Source organism: Moschus berezovskii, chromosome 28 (genome assembly GCF_049115385.1).
Source record: "Moschus berezovskii isolate FMDL1 chromosome 28, NW_MosBer_1.0, whole genome shotgun sequence".
NCBI lineage: Eukaryota > Metazoa > Chordata > Mammalia > Artiodactyla > Moschidae > Moschus > Moschus berezovskii.
Genome location: NC_142487.1, coordinates 30,009,923 through 30,029,402, shown reverse-complemented (window position 1 = coordinate 30,029,402; position 19,480 = coordinate 30,009,923). Strand labels below are relative to the sequence as shown.

The 19,480-nt window shown below is 50.5% G+C and overlaps 1 protein-coding gene across 7 annotated transcripts in view; it reads left to right on the top strand.

Moving 5' to 3' along the window:
- Positions 1 to 6,707: 6,707 nt before the first annotated feature.
- The window catches only part of BCL2 (BCL2 apoptosis regulator), a 198,371-nt gene continuing 185,598 nt past the window's right edge, over positions 6,708 to 19,480 (top strand). The window contains exons 1-2 of one of the 7 annotated variants that reach the window (XM_088833516.1): positions 6,708 to 7,229; positions 7,724 to 8,560. In XM_088833516.1, coding sequence (XP_088689642.1) covers positions 8,006 to 8,560 — 555 coding nt within the window. In that variant the 5' untranslated portion in view covers positions 6,708 to 7,229; positions 7,724 to 8,005. Of the gene's footprint in view, positions 8,561 to 9,401; positions 10,078 to 19,480 lie in introns of those variants that run through there. The other 6 variants (XM_088833515.1, XM_055417498.2, XM_088833514.1 and 3 more) reach the window with 6 other exon arrangements.

The window sequence follows — 19,480 nt, the reverse complement described above, 5'->3', positions numbered from 1 at the left end:
CTTATTTCTTAGAAATGAGTATTTTTAAAGACACATTTAAACAAAACACCGTCTCTGTCGTGGTATCACTCTAACCCTGCATCTTAAACACGTGACAAGGCTTAATTTTTTGGAAGTATTATTTTCACAGTAGATGTCTTGGCCCTTGTTTCAAATATGTTCTGGATTTGTGTGACTCTTGTGTGGGGTATATGAATGAAAGGAAGAAATACGGAATTTAAGAGAATTTCTTAGGTAATTATGTTTCATACACAAATTGATTTTCTATGCATTAAGCCTTCATATTCCAACAAGGAAATATCTTCTAGACTCTCAAGGGCATAGAAGAGAGAGACGGGAAAGAACACAGCTTAATATTTCTCGGTCCTTATTTTCGGCCTGTATTTATCGAATGCCTATGAGGAGCTTGGTATCCAGGCGCCGGTGATGTAAACGGTGCTGGGTGTAAACAGTCTGCCCCTCCCCATGGGGATCCCATTTCTGGTGTGTCCCCCGGTCACTTCTTCGTCCCTCTGAAGGCTCTGACAAGTCTTCCTGGAGAAAGAGGAACCGCTCCCCATTCCTCTCTTCAGGCTTCTGAACGTTATGCCACCATCATTTGAATGCCAAGCTCTATTCTAGGCTGGGAATGTACATGGAAAATATGGTCCCTGTCCTCAAATAGTTTATAATCTGGCGGGGGGGATGCATGGCAGAAATTACATGGTGGGGTTTCCCTGGTGCTCCAGTGGTTAAGACTCCGCGCTTCCCATGCAAGGGGTGCAGGTTCGGTCCCGGTTGGGGAACTAAGGCCCCATGGTGCTGCGGAGTTCTGCAGGAGAAAAAAGGAAGCAATTACCTGGTGACCCGACAACAGTCAGGCATCGTAACTGACGCTTGCAGATGCAGCCCGTGCCAGCCCCTGTTGTGAGCGCGTTCCGTCTAACTCACCTAAACCATCACTAACCCTGCCAGTGGCACCCTTACACCCCATGTTGTAAGTGAGAGCACAGGCACAGAGGTTAAGTCACTAGACCAGGGTCGCAGCAGCAAAGCGATGAAGCCTGGATCCAGATGGGCTTTCTGACGTGGAGACTTCTGGCCTCCACATGAAACCTCTTTTAGCGGCATGAAGACAATCCTCGGACTGCCCGGGACAGGCGGGGAAGGTCACATGGAAGGAAGTGGCTGAGATCAACCTTGAGGAATGAATATGAATTTGCCACAAGAAACCTGGGTTCCTTTCAGGGAGACAAGCATGTGTCCACGGAGAAGAGTAGAGAGACCCCGGCGCCTCCCAGAAAGCCCATGGCGGTGACGCAGCTCCAGGAGAGGGCGAGCAGACTGGGGGTGGTCTCGGGGTGGGGGCCTCGGGGAGAGGCCTGGGGGGCAGGCTTGGGCCACATCACCCCACGTGGAGGAGCTGAGGCTTCGGCCTCTGAGGAACTCTGAGCACAAACGGAATGGCTGGAATCTGGAAAGAACATGGCTCTTTGAAATTTAGGGGTTGCTGAGCCCTTGAGCTTTGGAATAAACATTCCTCATTAGTTTGGGGAAAAAAAAAGTCAGATACATATTGTTATGGGTTGACTTGGTGTGTTCTTAAAAGAGGCTGATGTCCTCATCCTCAGAACCCCTGGATGTGACCGTACTGGGAATGGGGTCCTCACAGATCTAAAATGAAAGTGAGGCTACTAGTATTCTCATCTGATAGGACTGGCTACCTCATGAAAACTGGAGAAAACAGAGAAACTGGGAGAACGCAACGGGAAGACAGTGGCATGGATAGAAGTAATGCAGTTGCAAGCCAAAGATTGCCAGCCTCCAACAAAAGCTAGGAAGAGGTTGGAAAGACCTAGAGCCTTCAGAGGGAGCATGGCCCTACTGACACCCTGGTTTGGGACTCTGAGCTGCCAGAGCCGTGGGAGGATAAGTTTCTGCTCCAAGCCACCCAGTTAGTGGTCCTTTGTTACTGCAGCCCTAGGTAACAAATGTACTGACTGTGCTTTTCCTAAACGTGTTCATCAGCAGTTCATGTCTGGGAGATACTGTGTCTTGTGCTAAAGAGCATAAGCGGGGGCTTGCCTAGTGGTCCAGGGGTTAAGAATCTGCCTGCGAGTGCAGGGGACACCAGTTCAATCCCTGCTCCAGGAGGATCTCACGTGCCCCGAGGCAACTAAACCCAGGTGCCTGAACGTCAGTGCTCCAGAGCCTGCGTGCTGCAACTGCTGAGGCCCGTGCACCAAGAGCCTGTGCGCCACAGCAAGAGGAGCCGCTGCAGCGGGAAGCGCCCACACCACAGCTGGGCAGAGCCCCTGTGCGTGCAGACCTGGTCCAGCAAGGAGTAAAGGGCACGGAATCGACAGCAATCGCTGCGGGTGAGAACATGGCTTCTTTGCCTGTTCTCGGTGCCGAGGTGCTTCGTGTTACTCCAGCAAGAGGAGCAAGCTTTTGAGAAGGCTGAGTTCCTAATCTCCGTTTATTCACTTCAAGTGCCGGTCACTAATCCGAAAGGAAACAAATCGCACGAGTTTACTGTGCTTTCCTTTGTAACGTCCGCTGAATTCGCACAACACAGTGATCCACCTGCGCTTCACCGCCTGCGTTCAAACATTATTGCTGAATTATTCCAAACATTTATTGAGCTTTCAGTTCAGTTCAGTTCAGTCCAGTCGCTCAGTCATGTCCGGCTCTTTGTGACCCCATGAATGACAGCACGCCAGGCCTCCCTGTCCATCACCAACTCCCTGAGTTCACTGAAACTCATTGGGCTTTCAGTTCAGTTCAGTTCAGTTCAGTCCCATTAAAAGTTAGCAAGGGAGGCTTCCTGGTCACATCAGGGCTTGTTGGGTTAGATCCCGTAAAAGAGGGTCCTGATGCGGACCAGCACGTTCAGAAGAGGGGCTCTGGAGTGTAAATGAGTCAGGAGCTATTGCTGTTGCTACACTAACGAATGCGGAGTTAGCATTATAACAACATTATCAGGCAGTGTTTGCCACGAAGTGTGCAAACCGTCTCAGAGCACATGGCACTGTGCAGCATAAGCACTTATAATGTTTAAGATACTATGTCAATTATATGTCAGTAAAGTTGGAAACAATGTCGAAATACTTGATATTGGAAATTAGTGTTTTGGATTGCTTATCTATGCCTGTGAGAAGTTAGTTTTTAAGCAGTTCATTTTTCTTTTGTGCAGGCTCTCTGCTTGTTTTCACGCTCCTTAGTTCGCTTTATTTATGGGCTCATTTGCACTTGTTTGCCCACTGGTTTGGGGTCATGTTTTATATTTTTCACTTTCATCTTAGCTATTGCTAATATCCACTCAGTTCACACTATCTTTCTATTCTTGCTTTAAATAAAAATTTTAATAGTTTGGAAGAATTTGATACATACCTATATTAAATATTAGTATGTTTAGATTAGAATAATGTCCTTTTGGGTTTCATAAACTTTGGGAACATTTATATTGGTGATGAATAGACGGGGGGTGGGGGCTGGAAAAAGTGACAGATTTTTCCTTGGGCTTCGAAATCACGTGGATGGTGACTTCAGCCACAAAATTAAAAGACACTTGCTCCCTGGAAGAAAAGCCACGACAAACCTAGACAGAATATTATAAAGCAGAGACGTCAATTTGCTGACAAAGGTCCGTCTAGTCAAAGCTATGTTTTTTTCCAGTAGTTATGTATGGATGTGAGAGTTGGATTGTAAAGAAGGCTGAGCATCGAAGAATTGATGCTTTTGAACTGTCGTGTTGGAGAAGACTCTTGAGAGTCCCTTGGACTGCAAGGAGATCCAACCAGTCTATCCTAAAGAAGATCAGTCCTGAATATTCATTGGAAGGACTGACGCTGAAGCTGAAACTCCAGTACTTTGGCCACCTGATGCAAAGAGCCAACTCATTGGAAAAGATCCTGATGCTGGGAAAGGTTGAGGGCCTGAGGAGAAGAGGGTGACAGAGGATGAGATGGTTAGATAACACCTATGCTATCCAATGGACATGAGTTTGAGCAAACCCCAGGAGATAGTGAAGAACAGGGAAGCCTGGCGTGCCGCAGTTCATGGGGCACAGAGTCAGACGTGATGACTTGGCAACTGAACAATATTGGTGATGAAGAGAACTTTCTGAATGATACTGTTAAATATCAACCAGTAGGTGGCGAAAACTGGCAATAAAACCCTTTTTGTTTGGCAGATTGGAGAATAAAGAAGGGAAGCGGAGGCCTTTGAGATGCTGGATATGATCTCCATTCCCCGTGTCTTTTCCTTTTCTCTCCCTGGTACCACCCATCGCTAGAACCCAGCCAGTAAAGCTGGGAAAAGGACCAACCATCGGCTCTTAAAAGTGGAAGATGTCTTGGCAAGTGAAGTCCCACAGTGCCTACATTTGGAAGGTTATTGGAAGGCCTCTAGGTTTGTACCTAGGACGCCCGACTCAGACCAGCGCTCTTCCGATTAGGTCACCAATACTCGTAACAGTTAACTCACACACTTCTGAAGAGTACCTGCCCTGACACTTTCGGTGGAATCTGATAAGCATGCAATCTGAATGGAGCAGTGGTTTCACTGTTTTGATGGAAGGAGTACCCAGAACATTCCTAGGGAATATTTAGCTTTAGTCAAGATTAACGCAGACCTGTCCTGAGAATGTTGGATTATGATTAAGGTGCCACTTAAGTGTGGAAGGATCTGTGGAGTAAAGGAGAGAAGAAAGCAGGTTTTCCTTCACTCGGAATGGGCTCTGTTTCCTTCTGGTCTCCCCCCGGCAGAAGGACAGCCTGGTCCCAGCTCTGGCCTCGTTTCCTCACTCACATGCTGGGTCGCAAGCACGAAGGCTTTCAGGAGTGAAGGCAAGTTCTGAGAAGACTGCTACCCCAGGGCGGGTGGCCGCCACTGGGCTTTCCTCCGTTTCTGAGAACAGACCCCCAGGCCGGTCTGCACCCAGTGCGGCTCTCCCAGCCTCCGCTCCTCGCCATCACGGCCGTGGAGAAAAGGCCATGGTCCCAGCAGCTGGAAGCAGGAAGGACCTTCTTCCTTCACTCCTTGCCTGGAAAAGACATTTGTACCAGGTACACATTCCTACAGGCAACAGGTGGGCTGGCATGTTGGCTGACTGGCTTTGATAAATGAAGAAATGAAAATAATTTGCTGCGCTTATTTTACCAAAGAATGAATGTGTTGATTTTAGTCTAGGAAGGAGACCAAATAGTGTGAGAACGTCTGTGTACACACGGCAGTACGCAATCCTTGTCACTCAGTTGTGTGTGTGCGACTCTTTGCAACTCTATGGACTGTAGGCCGCTAGGCTCCTCTGTCCATGGAATTCTCCAGGCAAGAATACTGGAGTGGGTAACCATTCCCTTTTCCATGGCATCTACCTGACCCAGGGATGGAACCCTGTTCTCCCTGCATTGCACGCAGATTCTTTACTGTCTGAGCCACCAGGGAAGCCCAATTAACTAAGCCGCCATGCTATTAGTAAACATTTTTTTTCTTGGCACTTTGTCAAAGACTTTTAGAAATAAAAATAAGCACATGCAACTTGTCTGCCCTCTATGCTTTTTTACTGGAGGCCATTTGCACTGATGAATTTTTTTAAAAGTTTACGTATATAAAATGTAAATATATATGAATGTGTATAAAAATATTAAAAATGTGTACACATATGTGATGAGAAGGTGCGGACGTCTAGAACTGAGTGCTGGACAACCACGGGGGCCTTTAGAAACCCACCCGCCGTGACTGTGGGGCTGCGGGCCTGAAATTGCCCGGTAGCCCCCGCGGCGCCTAACCCAGGGCCGCAATGGTGGAGCGAGGAAAAAGGATCTGCCTGCAATGCAGGAGACCTGGGTTCGATCCCTGGCTCAGGGAGATCCCCTGGAGAAGGGACAGTCTTGTTGCCCGGAGAATCCCATGGACAGGGGAGCCCGCGGGCCGCAGTCCCTGGGCTCGCAGAGCCCTCCGCCACCACTCGCAGCGGACAGCGCTCGGCCGCCCGGGGCCGGCCGTCCGCGGGCCCCGGGAGCCGCGTCTAGCCTGGGCCCGGGTGGGGTCTCCGAAGCGCGCGCTCTGCGTGGACAGCCAGGAAGCAGCGGGAAGGAAACGCGAGGCTCGGGGCTTCCCTCGCGGAGGCGCGCGCGGCGTGGCCGCTCTTCTCGGGAGGCGGCGCCGAAGCCCCCGCTCGGGGTCAGCATCGGCCGCGTGTGGACACCCGGGGTGCGGGCGCGCGCGCCCGCGGCTAGAAAGGGTCCACGCGACTCCCGGCGCCGGTTTTCTCGGTGTCCCCCGCTCCCCGCCCCTGCCCCCGGCAGCCGACATCGGCCGCGGGCGGTTCCTCGGGCGCCCCCGGCCCCTCGCGGCCACGGAGACCCCGCGCGCGCGCCCGGCCGCCGCAGGCCCGAGGAGGCCCCTCGCGCGCCCACCGCGCCGCCCGCGCCCCCCGGCCCGGCCGGGCGCGCGGAGCGGGCGGGGCTTCCCGCCCCCCGGCCCCCATCCACGCGGCCCCCGGCCCGCAGAGCCCCGGCGGGGCGCGCGCTCCGCGCCGGCCGCGGCGCCTTTAACCCGGGCGCGGGGCGGCTCCGGGGAGGGCCCGTCCTTTCTTCTTTTTTTGAATGAACCGTGTGACGCACGCACAGGAAACCGGGCGGTTCGCGCGGAGAATGAAGTCAGAGGCCGGGCCCCCGCGCCGCCCCCTTCCTCCCGCCGCCCCGCCCCGCGCCCGGTCCCCCCGCCGCCGCGAAGGTGCGGGCGCCGGGCCCCCCCGGGCGGCGTCCTCGGCCGCAGCGCGCGGCGCGGGGGCGGGGAGAGGGCGCGCGGCCCGGAGGCGGGGTGCGCCGGTGGGGTGCAGCGGAAGAGGGGTCCGGGGGGAGAACTTCGTAGCAGGCATCCCTTTTTAGGAAAAGAGGGGGAAAAAAAATAAAGCCCTCCCCCGCCAGCGCCGCCTCCCACCCTCGCGGCACCACACACAGCGCGGGCTCCTCGCGCTCGGCACCGCGGGGCCGGCGCGGCCAGCCTGCGTCTATCGGCAGCTCTTCGGAAAATGCATTGGCCGTTCGGAGTTTGATCCGGAGAGGATCCCCGCCCGCGTCCGCGGCTCGCCCGCCGGCTGCGGCCCGGCGTTCGCTCCCCGGGGAGGCGTGAGGCGGCCCCGCCGATACAGACCCATGTGTGTGCCCGCGCGTGTGTGCGCGCGTGAAAATTGCCGAGAAGGGGAAAATCACAGGACTTCTGCAAATACCGACTGAGAAACGGTAATTCATCCGCCGCCGCCGCCGCCTTCCGTTTGCTCGTGCTCTTGAGATCTCCGGTTGGGATTCCTACGGATTGACATTTCTGTGAAGAAGTCTGGGAATCAAACTGGAAATTCTCCTAATATTTTGCACCCCCTCCCCCAACTCCTGATTCATTTGGAAGTTTTCAGAGCAGCTTTAACTGGAGAGTTCTGAAGATTGATAGAATCTTTTTTGCCTTTTCATTTGTTTTCACAAAAAAAGGAAACTTGACAGAGGATCATGCTGTCCTTAAAAAATGCAAGTAAGTTCTTTGCACAGGAAATTGGTTTAATGTAACTTTCAATGGGAACCTTTGCGATTTTAACTTTAAGTGCATTGGCGTAAGTTTAATTTCCAGGCAGTTTAATATATTCGTCTCAGCGTGTAACTTGTAGTGTGTGTGCCCTGCTTTCAACCAGCGTATAGAGGGAAACGCACCTGATTTTGACTGATTAGTTTTTTTAACCTTTCAGCATCACGGAGGAGGTAGACTGATATTAACAGTAATCAGTAATGTGCCTCATGAAATAAAGATCCGAAAGGAATTTAAATAAAGATTTCCTGCATCTCATGCCAAGAGGGAAACACCAGAATCAAGTGTTCCGCGTGACTGAAGACACCCCCTCACCCAGGAATGCAGGGCGCATCCAATGAAGTAGCCGGGTGGTAACTCTCAGCCCTCTTGCGGGGCCGTGGGGCGGCAGCGGGGGGCGAGGGGAGCTGCGGGGACGCGGCTGCCCTTCCGCGGCGGAAGGATGGCGCACGCGGCGGGCACAGGCTACGATAACCGCGAGATCGTGATGAAGTACATCCACTATAAGCTGTCGCAGCGGGGCTACGAGTGGGACGCCGGGGACGCGGGCGCCGCGCCCCCCGGGGCCGCCCCCGCGCCGGGCACCCTGTCCGCCGCGCCGGGCCGCGCGCCCGCGCCCGCCAGGACCTCCCCGCCGCCGCCCGCCGCCGCCGCCGCCGGGCCCGCGCCCAGCCCGGTGCCACCTGTGGTCCACCTGACCCTGCGCCAGGCCGGCGACGACTTCTCCCGGCGCTACCGCCGCGACTTCGCCGAGATGTCCAGCCAGCTGCACCTGACGCCCTTCACCGCGAGGGGACGCTTCGCCACGGTGGTGGAGGAGCTCTTCAGGGACGGCGTGAACTGGGGGCGCATCGTGGCCTTCTTTGAGTTCGGAGGGGTCATGTGTGTGGAGAGCGTCAACCGGGAGATGTCGCCCCTGGTGGACAGCATCGCCCTGTGGATGACCGAGTACCTGAACCGGCACCTGCACGCCTGGATCCAGGACAACGGAGGCTGGGTAGGTGCTCGTCTGGCTGTGGGTCTGCGCGCGCCGCCTCGGGCCCCAGAGCGGTCCGGGTGGCGGGGTGTGGTCGGGCCCAGGGGCAGGGGCAGGCCGGTGGAGTGAAACCAGGTGTGTGGCCTCCCTTTCTCTGCCCCTGCAGAGAGCTCTCCCTGCCAACCCTGCCCTGATCACTCCTTCCCCGGAGACATTGCTTCCTTTGCGCCAGCCGCTGAGGTCCAAAGATCCAGCCTTTGCTGCTCAGTAGAATTTGGGGATAAAGGGCACTCCCAAGATTTCCCAAACTGGTAGTCCAGGGGGCCCCATGATCACAGTACCTGGTGGAGTAGCTTATTGAAAAGGAGCATCTCAGGGACAACTCATAAACTGGACGCCAGACTGAGTCCTGGCTGTCTGCATCAGAAGTAAGCTCCCCTGGGGGTTTCTGCTTTGTCCTAAAATTTGAAAACCACTGGGTTAGAAGAGCAGACTTCTCTAGAGGCCCAGGGGCCTGCCTTCTCTGACACACTTGGTAAAATCTACCCCAAGAGGAAAACCAGTTTAGCCCCTTTCCCTAGAAAACTTGGTTGATTGTGAAAAGGTAAGTTGACTTCCAGAGTCCAGTGACACTGACCTCCAATTTGTGCCACGTTCCTAGAGGGCATGACCTTGTGTCTTGAAGAACCCTGGGCTATGGGTGTTTGTTTCATCACTGACAGATTTCGCATTGGCCGCCTGCCTTGTGTTCTATTTCTATAGCTTGTGTATGATTTAGAAATTTACTGAAATTTTCGGTATATTTTATTTTCCACCCTAACCTACAATGCACATCGTTTGGTGGGATCCTCTGCTGGGCAAGCTTGCGTCCGGAGTGTCTATACAGAGACAGAAGAATTGATTCTTAGCTGTGGATCCTCATGCTGTGACTTTAGTTGAACTGATTGATGCTTGTATTTTTGAAGAACATCTGTGAGCTGTTGTTTTCCCTGGTCTGTTGTGCTAGACAGAGCCTCCGTCATGTCACCATAAAGTTCGTTTTGTGAGCATGATTCTTTGGGGGAGGGGTATAGCTCATAAAACTGAAGAAGTGTCACTGACATCTATACCTCGTATCTGAAATGATTAACTTATGAAAAAGTGAAAGAGGAGTAACTCTGGTTCAAGTTGTTTTGCAGACTTTTTGTTTTAATCCGAAGAGCCGTCTTTGAAAAAGGATGCCATTCAGTGCTTCCTTTTACAGTCTCCAGGAGGATTACCAATATTACTATTTTATAGGACCTAACAGGAGCAAAGTCCTTAGAAGTCACTACACGTGGGTTCGATTTCAAGAAGCACATTACATATTTTATACAGCTTACATAGTGTGCTAGTACCAGGGGACTGAAAAGAGAAAAGTCCAAGAGAAGTAGATGACTGACATGAACATCCGATCCTGCTTGACCAAAGCTGACAAAATGCTGATGCCACTGTTCAGTGTGTAAAAGTAAAAATCCCCATTTAATCTCTAAATTTTATTAATAAATGCTTTTTGTGAATTGTCTGTTTCTTTGAGATCCCGTATTATCAGATCTTTAGTAATTCTGGAAGAGTTCTGTAGAAGGTGTAAGGAATATTTTTTTTAAATGTTTGATTAAGTAGGTGGTTTTGTTTTTAACCACTATAACCAAAGAGGTAGGGACTTCCAGACGCCAAAAGGATCATTTTGAGACCAAAGTAAAACTAACTGAACAGTTTGAGTATTACATAACTTTTGTGAAAAAATATTTAAAAATTTTTCTTTCTAGTTGAAAGAAAGCCAAGGTGGTAACTGTCATGTGTCAAGTAATTCAATAAAAAGATGGGAAACGGAGACATATGTTTATGATAGAAATTAAGATGTAATCTTGATCTTTGTTGTCAAGTTGTGGTACATTAACATCTCATACAATTGAATTTTCTTTTTAAGTGAAGGCCTGCTCTTTCCTCCTTTCGAAATAGAATTTTCTTAGTAGAGCCTGTCTTTGTGGTCAACAGGTATCTGAGGTTGATAAATGTAGAGGCTACATTTTATGATGCCAAACCACAATGACGTACCATAGAACGTGATAAACTTTTTCTTGACAAAACCTCTTATAGTAAATATAAATCATATAGAAGCACAAATTGCTGATGGTAAAATGTGTAGCTTTCAGGGCAACATAGAGATGGATGACTAAATAGGAAAACAAAGGACTTTGGCAGAAAAAAGTGTGAGGAAATCCTATCACAAACGGACACTTTGGAATAATAAAAGAGGTAGTATCATTTATATTTGGGAGACTGATTTACATGTCCTTTCCAAAGATGCATTATGAACCTAAATTTTTATTTTGAGTATTTGGCATCCAGACAGTTTTTCCTCCCAATTTGCACCAATCAGAGTTGCTTCTCGCATAATAACGTGTCATGGTATGGCGTGAAGGACTCGGTGAGGATGGGCAAGTTTCAGAGGAGAGCTGGCACATTCTTTTAACGTTGGACAGTAACTTGCACTGCTTACAGGACTCAGTGGATCAGCCCATCTGCTGAATCTGTTATGATGGGGGCTTTAGACTCGAAGTCACACTTGTTCTTTGCTGCTGCTGCTTCTGAGGCTGAGGGAGAACGGTTTGCATTCCATGCTCCATAAGCTGCGGAAAGCAGGGCCTTGGATGGCAAGTGTCTGAGAGGTGGCCTCAGAAGTCTGCGCATTACATACACACTGAAGAAGAAATTGGCTGTGGAGTGGACTGTGGCTGTATCCCTGAGTCTGAATAAAGCATCCGGAGGGAGGCAGGATAGCAGAGCAGCAAGACGGCAGTGGCAGTGGTCCTAGGAAGCGTCTGAGGCCTGCCTCTCCACGTGTGGGAGCTCGCGTGCGCCCCCTGGGGGCTTCTTGGAGGAGCAGAGCCTCAGGTCCCACCCAGAGCCTCTGAGTCAGGGCCTGTGGTTCGCACATCTTCAGGTGCTGGGGCGCCCAGGGGTTAGAGGTGCCAGCTGCCAACACCAACCACTGATTCCTCTGACGTCTTCTAGGAAAAATGAGAGTCCGGGAGGGGTCCTGCAGTGTCCCCTTCCAGGGCCTCCTGGGGTCCATGGTGTTACCGAGGCTGCCGAGCATTTCCCAGGTGTCTGCTAGAGTGGTCTGAGCTTTGGAGAAGAGAGGCTGGAATTCTGTAGAGACAGGAGCAGAATGATCACAAGCTCTGACCTCTCAAGGATGTTTTCCGTGGTAACTATACAATCTGTGGGCCTTCCTCGGTGGCTCATTGTAAAGAATCCACCTGCAATTCAGGAGACAAGGGTTCTGTCCTGAGTCAGGAAGCTCCTCCGGAGGAGGGCATGGTGACCCATTCCAGTTCTGGCGGGCTACAGTCCATAGGGTCAAAAAGAGTCGGACACGACTGAAGCCACTGAGCACAAGACGATATGTATTGGCACTGGTGGCCCCCTTTCCCACTCCAGTTAAAGACAGGAAACTTAACTTAATGGCTGTATTCAGTATTGTTTTATCCTCCTGTAACTTAGTTCAAATTTCTGTAGATAGTTTAGGGGCCCTGGGACCACTTCACAGCCAAGGTGGCTTTTGCAAGCAACAGGGTTGAGATGTAGGCAAGTTGGTGAACGGTGCGCTCTGAACTGAGAAACGTGACAACATTTTGCTTCATGTCTTAGGAGGGAGGGAGATGTCTGAGAACTGCAAGGATAAGATGCTTTAACAGGCGATTGGCTTCCTTCTGTTGAGATGGTGGGGCAACTTTTTTCGTGTGCTCATGTTTTGGTCTCTGTGGTTTAGGAAGACAGGAACTTACTTCTCCACATCCAGTAGAGGTTAGCTTCCTTTTTATTAGTTGGTCAGCAAGCAGTTTCTCTTTTCTGTACATAGTCCACGTCCACTCAAAGATTTGATTAACTGGAAAGCAAGACCGTTCTCAGGCCAGTGTACAAAATACATGAGAAAACATCGTTTTTCCAGTGGTTGAGCATTAGCTGCTTAAGGCCAATTTTGGCAGCAAAATGATAGGATTAAAAATAGCCCGAAGATGATCCAGTCTTAAATAATATATTTAATGATGAACTTTCCTTGGGAAAGTGCATCTTTCTGCCTGCGAAGAATCATATGACCCCTTTCAATAATTTATTTTGTAGAGAAAAGATGCATTATGGCTCCTGGAGTTTGCAGTCATGTGCTGTTGAGCAATCACGTTTGGGGACTTTTGTAAAATTTGACGGCTCACTCAGTTCTCTTTTCTGTGTCAGGGCCTTTGCTGCTGTTTAATGTCAGTCGAAAACATGGCTTCCTCCTGTGCATGCTGTTACTTGTGGCTGTGCTTTCTAGTGAGAAGGGTTTGATCTTTTTAGGAATCCTTGGTTGAACTGGTACATTTCAGAGTCGCTAAATGTCATTGGCCACATAGTACACCAGGTAAGTGAAAGCCACAGATTTTTTTTTTTTTAAGTCAAACTCTTAGAGTTTTTCTTTTCTCCCAGGCCTAGTCAGCTTTTTGGAGGCTGATGCCTGCTCATAAAGCTGGTGTGTGTGTCCCGTGTGCATCAATAGCGGTCTCTCCCACTCAGCAACCCCGACACCCATTCCTGAGGTCATCCATCGTGTTTTCGCAGGAGCAGTATTTCAGCAGTATTGCTGCATTTGTGCTGGAGAAACAACACTGTCTTTGTAGTGTATGAGTAAAAAGGTTTTTTCTACCCCCAGAGTTACATTGTGTTTGAGGTTCAAAGGTTCTGTTAAACCTTTTTAAAGTCATCTAATAGTGCCTGAGTCAGGTATGGCGGTAACCTCGCACGCTGGTCCCCCTTCCCCCAGCTTCATACAGGGGACCACTCGGAGAAGGGAGTCCAGCACGGGGCTCTTCTTTCATCCCTCTTGGTCTGATTCAAACCAAGTGAGTGCGTGAGGTTGAAGCAGGATTAAGGATCAAAGTTAGAAGTTAGCCGGGGACGGGGATGGTTGTTCAGCAGACCTGACTGCGTGTCCTCTCTGTGCCCGGTTCTGGATCAGGTTGGGGTTCAGGGAGGAAGGCGTTTTCCCTGCCCTGGATGCCATCACAGGCCGGGGCTGGAGATGTCGTGAATTCTGTTGCCACCCAGCCCTGTGAGATGATTCTGAACTCTCAGATTTAGAGGGAAAAAAAAAAAGCTAAGTGTGTGTTATTTTGCATACACTTCAGTATTTGTCTGAAAAAGTTATTTCTAACCATATGGCTATTCATGTGTGCGTTAGGCCTGATTTAACTGGAGAGGAATATAGATAATTAAAAAAAATACTGTGTTACACAGACGTGTGCTTAAGAGAACTGAAAGGCAAGGGGAGTTCCCTTGTTAAATATTTACCCATTAGGCGCTGTTTGTACATATTATGAAGACTTAATAAACACTAGTCTGCAGTTTTAAAAGTATTTCATTAATTCTTTTTCAGTAAGAGACTATCAAGCTCTGATGAAGAGGTTAGAATAGATTAATTTGAAGAGCTGTCTTTCTTAAATCGTTCTGGTATGCAGAAAAGTCAGAGTCGATTTGAACCAAAGCAGGGGAGAGGTGGAAATAAAAGCTTTTGTTTTGGTTTGGTTTTAGGTTCTAGTCCTATTTCTGTTTGTTAAGAGGCTTCTCTTCCAAAACTCTGCATACAGAAATTCCTAGTCCACTGTGACGTTTGTGTTCCTGAAGAGCAGGTGTTTGCTCTAAAATCTTTTGTTCGTGGTCCTCTTTCTTTGATGAAGGCTGTAAAACTTTTGAAATCACAACGAAGCCATTTTTGTTTCTAAAAGTATTTTTGTAGATTGCTGCTTGTTCTGATGTGCTTGATTCTGTAGTGCCAACATGATTTCTCTGCTCTTTATTTGCCAGACAAAAGATAAACCCAGCTGTCCTTCCGTGAGCATGATGACGGGGTGTTTGTTTCTCTCTCCAGAGCCATGTGGGCTTTATCATTGGGACCTACCCCCTCCACCCCACAGCAGCCTCCATCACTGACCCCTGCCTGCCCATCATCCCAGCGCAGGGGGACCCGCAAGGTCGACTCCTTGTGAGCCTCTAGCACGTGAAGGGTGGGCTCGCCTGAAGGAAAGAGCACTGTATCTGGATCGCAAGGGAGCGGGGCAGGAAAGGGGTCTGTCCAGGCTGGAATATCTGAGCCCCGTCTGCATTCTCTCCACAAGCAGCCAGGCAAGGAAAAATTCTGTGATCAGATACGATGGCTTTCCCTCTAGAGACCATAAATTCCAACGCTGTGCAGAAAAAAGATAGGATCTGCTGGAAGAGTCTACTGGCTCTAATCTCTGCAGTGGGAGACTAGCGTGGGGCTGATACTCTAGCCTGAGATGAAGTTTCACTAACTCAACGCAGCTAAAATAGCTTATACTGAAGACTACTTCCCCAAACGCCCTCTTGAGCTCGTTAGAAAGGGAATCTCCCTGCCATGCTGGCGTGGCCGTTGGTAGCAGTTACAAGCACACTAAGGGCTACTTGGCTGATTTTCTCAGGCGGTGGACCAGGTTCTATGAGAAAGTTCCCTGATATTTCCATTCTGCTCCTTGTTTTGCCTTCAGAATTTCAGAGATTGAGCCACATTCCATTTTCAGTTTATAATCAGCTCATCTGTGCTCTGGAGCTTCAGCATAACGAGTCAGCTGATGACCGATCCCCTCACCTCTCTATTCCTGGGTCCTAAAACCAATCCAAGGATCCACAGTATCAAGTGAAGCTTAAATTTCTCCTAAAGCCAACCCAATCCATGGTATCAAGTGAAGCTTAAATTTTCCAAGGGAGATTTTACCACTGAGGACAATACATCTTTACTGTGACAGTCCCAACTACTGTATTCTATATTTTTAAACAGTCTTTTCTTAAGCTGCAAAAGAATATGGAGAGTTTATGACTTGGAGTGCCTGGAGTGCCAGACCAGGCATTAACGTTGCAGGTTGTCTTTTCTTGACTTTTCCAGCTCTTCTTCGCCAGTACTCAGATTTCTTCTGCTTTAAGCACAGTAAATGTCGTTCCAATGTATCACCTTTGAAATAGAATTTTCGAGGAGTATGTAGGGTACTGCCCTTAGTTCAGAGCCTCCTTACAATTAGCACAGGAATAAAATTAATTGCATCATTATATCATCATATTTAGATATTGATATTTTATCTCTTGAGGGAAAAAGATCTATAAAGGATGTTTGTTGACACCTCTAAGTCTAAATTTCAGGACTATCTCCTCCCATTTTCTTTATGAATTCCTGCCAGTATTGTCTTTCTTGACCTCTCTCTTTTTAACACTGAAAATTTTTATAGGTGGTTTGAAGCTATTTTCTAACAAAATTGTAAATATAATAATGCAGAGTCACTTACTAAATGGTTAAGTGACAACATAAGAAGAAAAATTATGTGAAGAAGTCTTAATCAAGGAAAATGAGCAATTGTTTGCAAATCGTAACCATGAGGAGCTCCTAGCAACGGGCAGTGATGGGAACGGAAGGGTTTCAAAGATCCTGCTATTGTGTCGGGCACGGACACTGCCTATTTCCATTGAAAAAAATTTAGTGAGGGCTTACTATGTGCGAAACTCTATGCCGGGTGTTTCACTTGAGTGAAAAATGTGGAAGATAACCTTTGCATCTAAGGAACTCGCCGACCAGTCGGGAGACTAAGATAAGTGCTGTGTAAATGGCTGTAATCCTTGACACACTTCAGCGGACGGCAGTCTGGTCCAGCCAGAAGGGGATCTGGCTGAGCCGCATGCAGATGTTGGGTCGGAGATACAGGGGAGGGTAGGCCGGGCAGCTTAGCTGGAGGAGGCGGGACAGGTAGGAATGCTTGCGGCGCCACTCGGGGGTTGAGAAGAGTCTGACCCGCCTGGGGCGTAGAGAGCCCTGGTGAGGTAAGACTGGTCCTAAGTGGACACTTTGGTTTAACTTGGTAGACGTTAAAAGGATCACTGAAAGCATTCTGAGTCAAGGCGGGATGTGTGGGCTTGTGGAGGATGCCGGTGGCTGAGGCTGGACAGTGGGAGCCAGGTGGGAGGCCTGAATCACAGCGGCTCCTGAGCGGGGACGCTTGGGGGTGAGGGAGAAGCGGACCCAGGGACTGAGCGCCGAACATGAGGAGGGAGGCGGGGAAGGAAGCGGAGGCGCGAGTTCAAATCCAGGCTGTTTCCCAGAAGGATGTGGTCCTTAAGAGAGCAAGCAGTGTAAGCAACCTGACTGTTTGGTGGGATAAATGTGATGGAATTAATTTTGGACAGTTTCAACTTGCGCTCCTGATAGAATCATCATCACTCAGTCGTGTCCGACTCTTTGTGACCCCATGGACTACAGCCCGCCAGGCTCCTTTGTCCATGGGATTCTCCAGGCAAGAATACTGGAGTGGGTAGCCATTGTCTCCTCCAGGGGATCTTCCTGACCCAGGAATCGGACCTCTGTCTCCTGCACTGCAGGCAGATTCTTTATCACCGAGCCTCCTGGGACTCCCCTGGAGTCCCCATGCCCAGGTGGGAATGTCCTGAGGCAGTTGTTCTTAGGGATCTGGAGCTCGAGAGAGACGCTGAGGCTGGAGTACACTCTGCCTTTTCCCAATGCCCGTCGATCGCCTGTTTCCCTTCCTCATTTCCCAGCGTGGTCCTGGCTTCCCCTGCTGGCTCTGCCTTCTTTTATCACTGCTGTTTCCACACCACCTTCCCCCCAAAGTCCTCTGTAGGCGTCCAGCGACTGAATGGACGCGTTCACCTCGAAGTTTTACTCTTCAGAGCTTGGCTTTCCATTACTGGCTTGCCTACTGAAAAGACAATTCACTTTGAGTCAGACTAGTGTGATTCCAGCATCCCGATAGCACCCTCCCTTTGTAGGGGTCTTACGCAGGCAAGGTGTTCTCCTTCACTGGCACTTTCTCAATAAAGTAGTCCTGGGACTTGCCCAGCGGTCCAGGGGTTAAGACTGAGCTGTCACAGCAGGGAGCGTAGATTCAGTCCCTGGTTGGGGAACTGAGATCCCATGTGCCTCGCATGACAGCGCCCCCCCAGAAAAAAAAACAAGAAAAGAAATAGTCCTGCTATCACATTTAAGCTGCACCCAGCATAGCAGATGATAGGTGCTCACAGTGACTGTTAATGGAATGACAGGATTGTGACAGAGGCAATTCTTCAATATAATTTTTTTTGTTGTTGGGTCTGTATTGCTTTGTGCAGGCTTTTCTCTAGTGGCGTCTAGCCGGGTTCTCATGGAAGTGGGCTCCTGTTTTGTGGTTCCCAGGCTCCGGGGCACAGGCTCAGCAGTTGTTGGCACACAGGCTCAGCTACTCCGCGGCCTCTGGGATCTTCCTGGACCAGGGATCGAGGCGGCGTCCCCCGCCCTGGCTGTAGGACTCTTACCACTGGACCACCAGGGAAGTGGGATGGAGAGGCTTCGACCATCACCCCACCTCATGACTGCTGTCCCCACCTGGTGTCGAGGGGCTTCGACCATCACCCCCCTCACGACTGCTGTCCCCACCTGGTGTCGAGGGGCTTCGACCATCCCCCCTCACGACTGCTGTCCCCACCTGGTGTCGAGGGGCTTCGACCATCCCCCCTCACGACTGCTGTCCCCACCTGGTGTCGAGCATGTGTGTCCCGCTGTGCGGCGTCCCAGTTCCCGCAGTGCTGATGCTGAAGCTCCAGCACTTTGGCCGCCCGATGAGAGCAGCCGGCTCACTGGGAAGGACCCTGATTCTGGGAAAGATCGAAGGGGAGGAGGTGGCAGAGGATGAGATGGCTGGATGGCATCGCTGACTCGATGGACGTGAGTTTCAGCAAACTCCGGGAGATGGTGAAGGACAGGGGAGCCTAGCGTGCTGCAGTCTGTGGTGTCAGAGTCAGACACGACTTGGCGACTGAACAGCAACAACAAATGTGTTCCAAATGTCCCGTCCCGCTGATCTGTTGAGGTTTAGCAGCAGCAAACGAAGAAAAGTACCTGTGTTTTAATTTCACCCATCATTGAATTGAAAAAGTATATCATTCATACCTGAAAAGAAATCTTCTAGATTTTGCTTTATATTAAACATTCAACTTTCATAAAAGTCCTTAATGCTAGCATTAGAGACTAGCCTTTCAGTTGCCTCGTTGTATCTGTTTATACAAAAGTACAAGCACACGGTCTGCATACGTGTGTGCGTATGGGTCACTCAGCCAGGTCCGACTCTGGGACCCCGTGGACTGCAGCCTGCCTGGCTCCTCTGTCCATGGGATTCTCCAGGCAGGAAGACTGGGGTGGGTTGCCATTGCCTTCTCTGATAAGACCTGCTGCTGCTGCTGCTGCTAAGTCGCTTCAGTGGTGTCCGACTCTGGGACCCCGTGGACTGCAGCCCGCCAGGCTCCTCTGTCCATGGGATTCTCCAGGCAGGAAGACTGGGGTGGGGTGCCATGCCCTTCTCCAGGGGGGATCTTCCCGACCCGGGGATGGAACCGGGTCTCCTGCACCGCAGGCGGGTCCTTTGCCGTCTGAGCCCCAGGGCCGCCCTGTGTGTGTGCACAGCTGCTCTACGTCTCAGACCCAGCTCAGGTAGCCGTGACGCCTCGGATTGTTTTCATCATCTTGCCTTTAAAGAAAGGACTCCCGCATGGCTCTGTCAGTGGGGACAAAGTGGTTTCTCCTTCCTTACCAACGGTGCAGTGCAAGTATGAAAGGACTGTAGTGTCGCTCTCACAGGGTCAGTGGTCCCCTAGTTCTTCTCCCCTGAAAACAAGCAGCTGCTGGAAGGTGGGAGTCACTGCAGCTCAGTGTTCCCCAGGGAGAGCGGACCCGGGACTCCATTTCCCCAGACGCTGACTGCCAGGAAGACCCCCAAGGGTGGCAGGGAGCAGCCCACTGGCCTGGCAGCCTGGGGTCGGTTCTCTGTTCTGGTTGAAGCAAGCATCACAGCCTCTCTGTGGTTTCTAAGAACTGGTGGAATTTGCATGTTG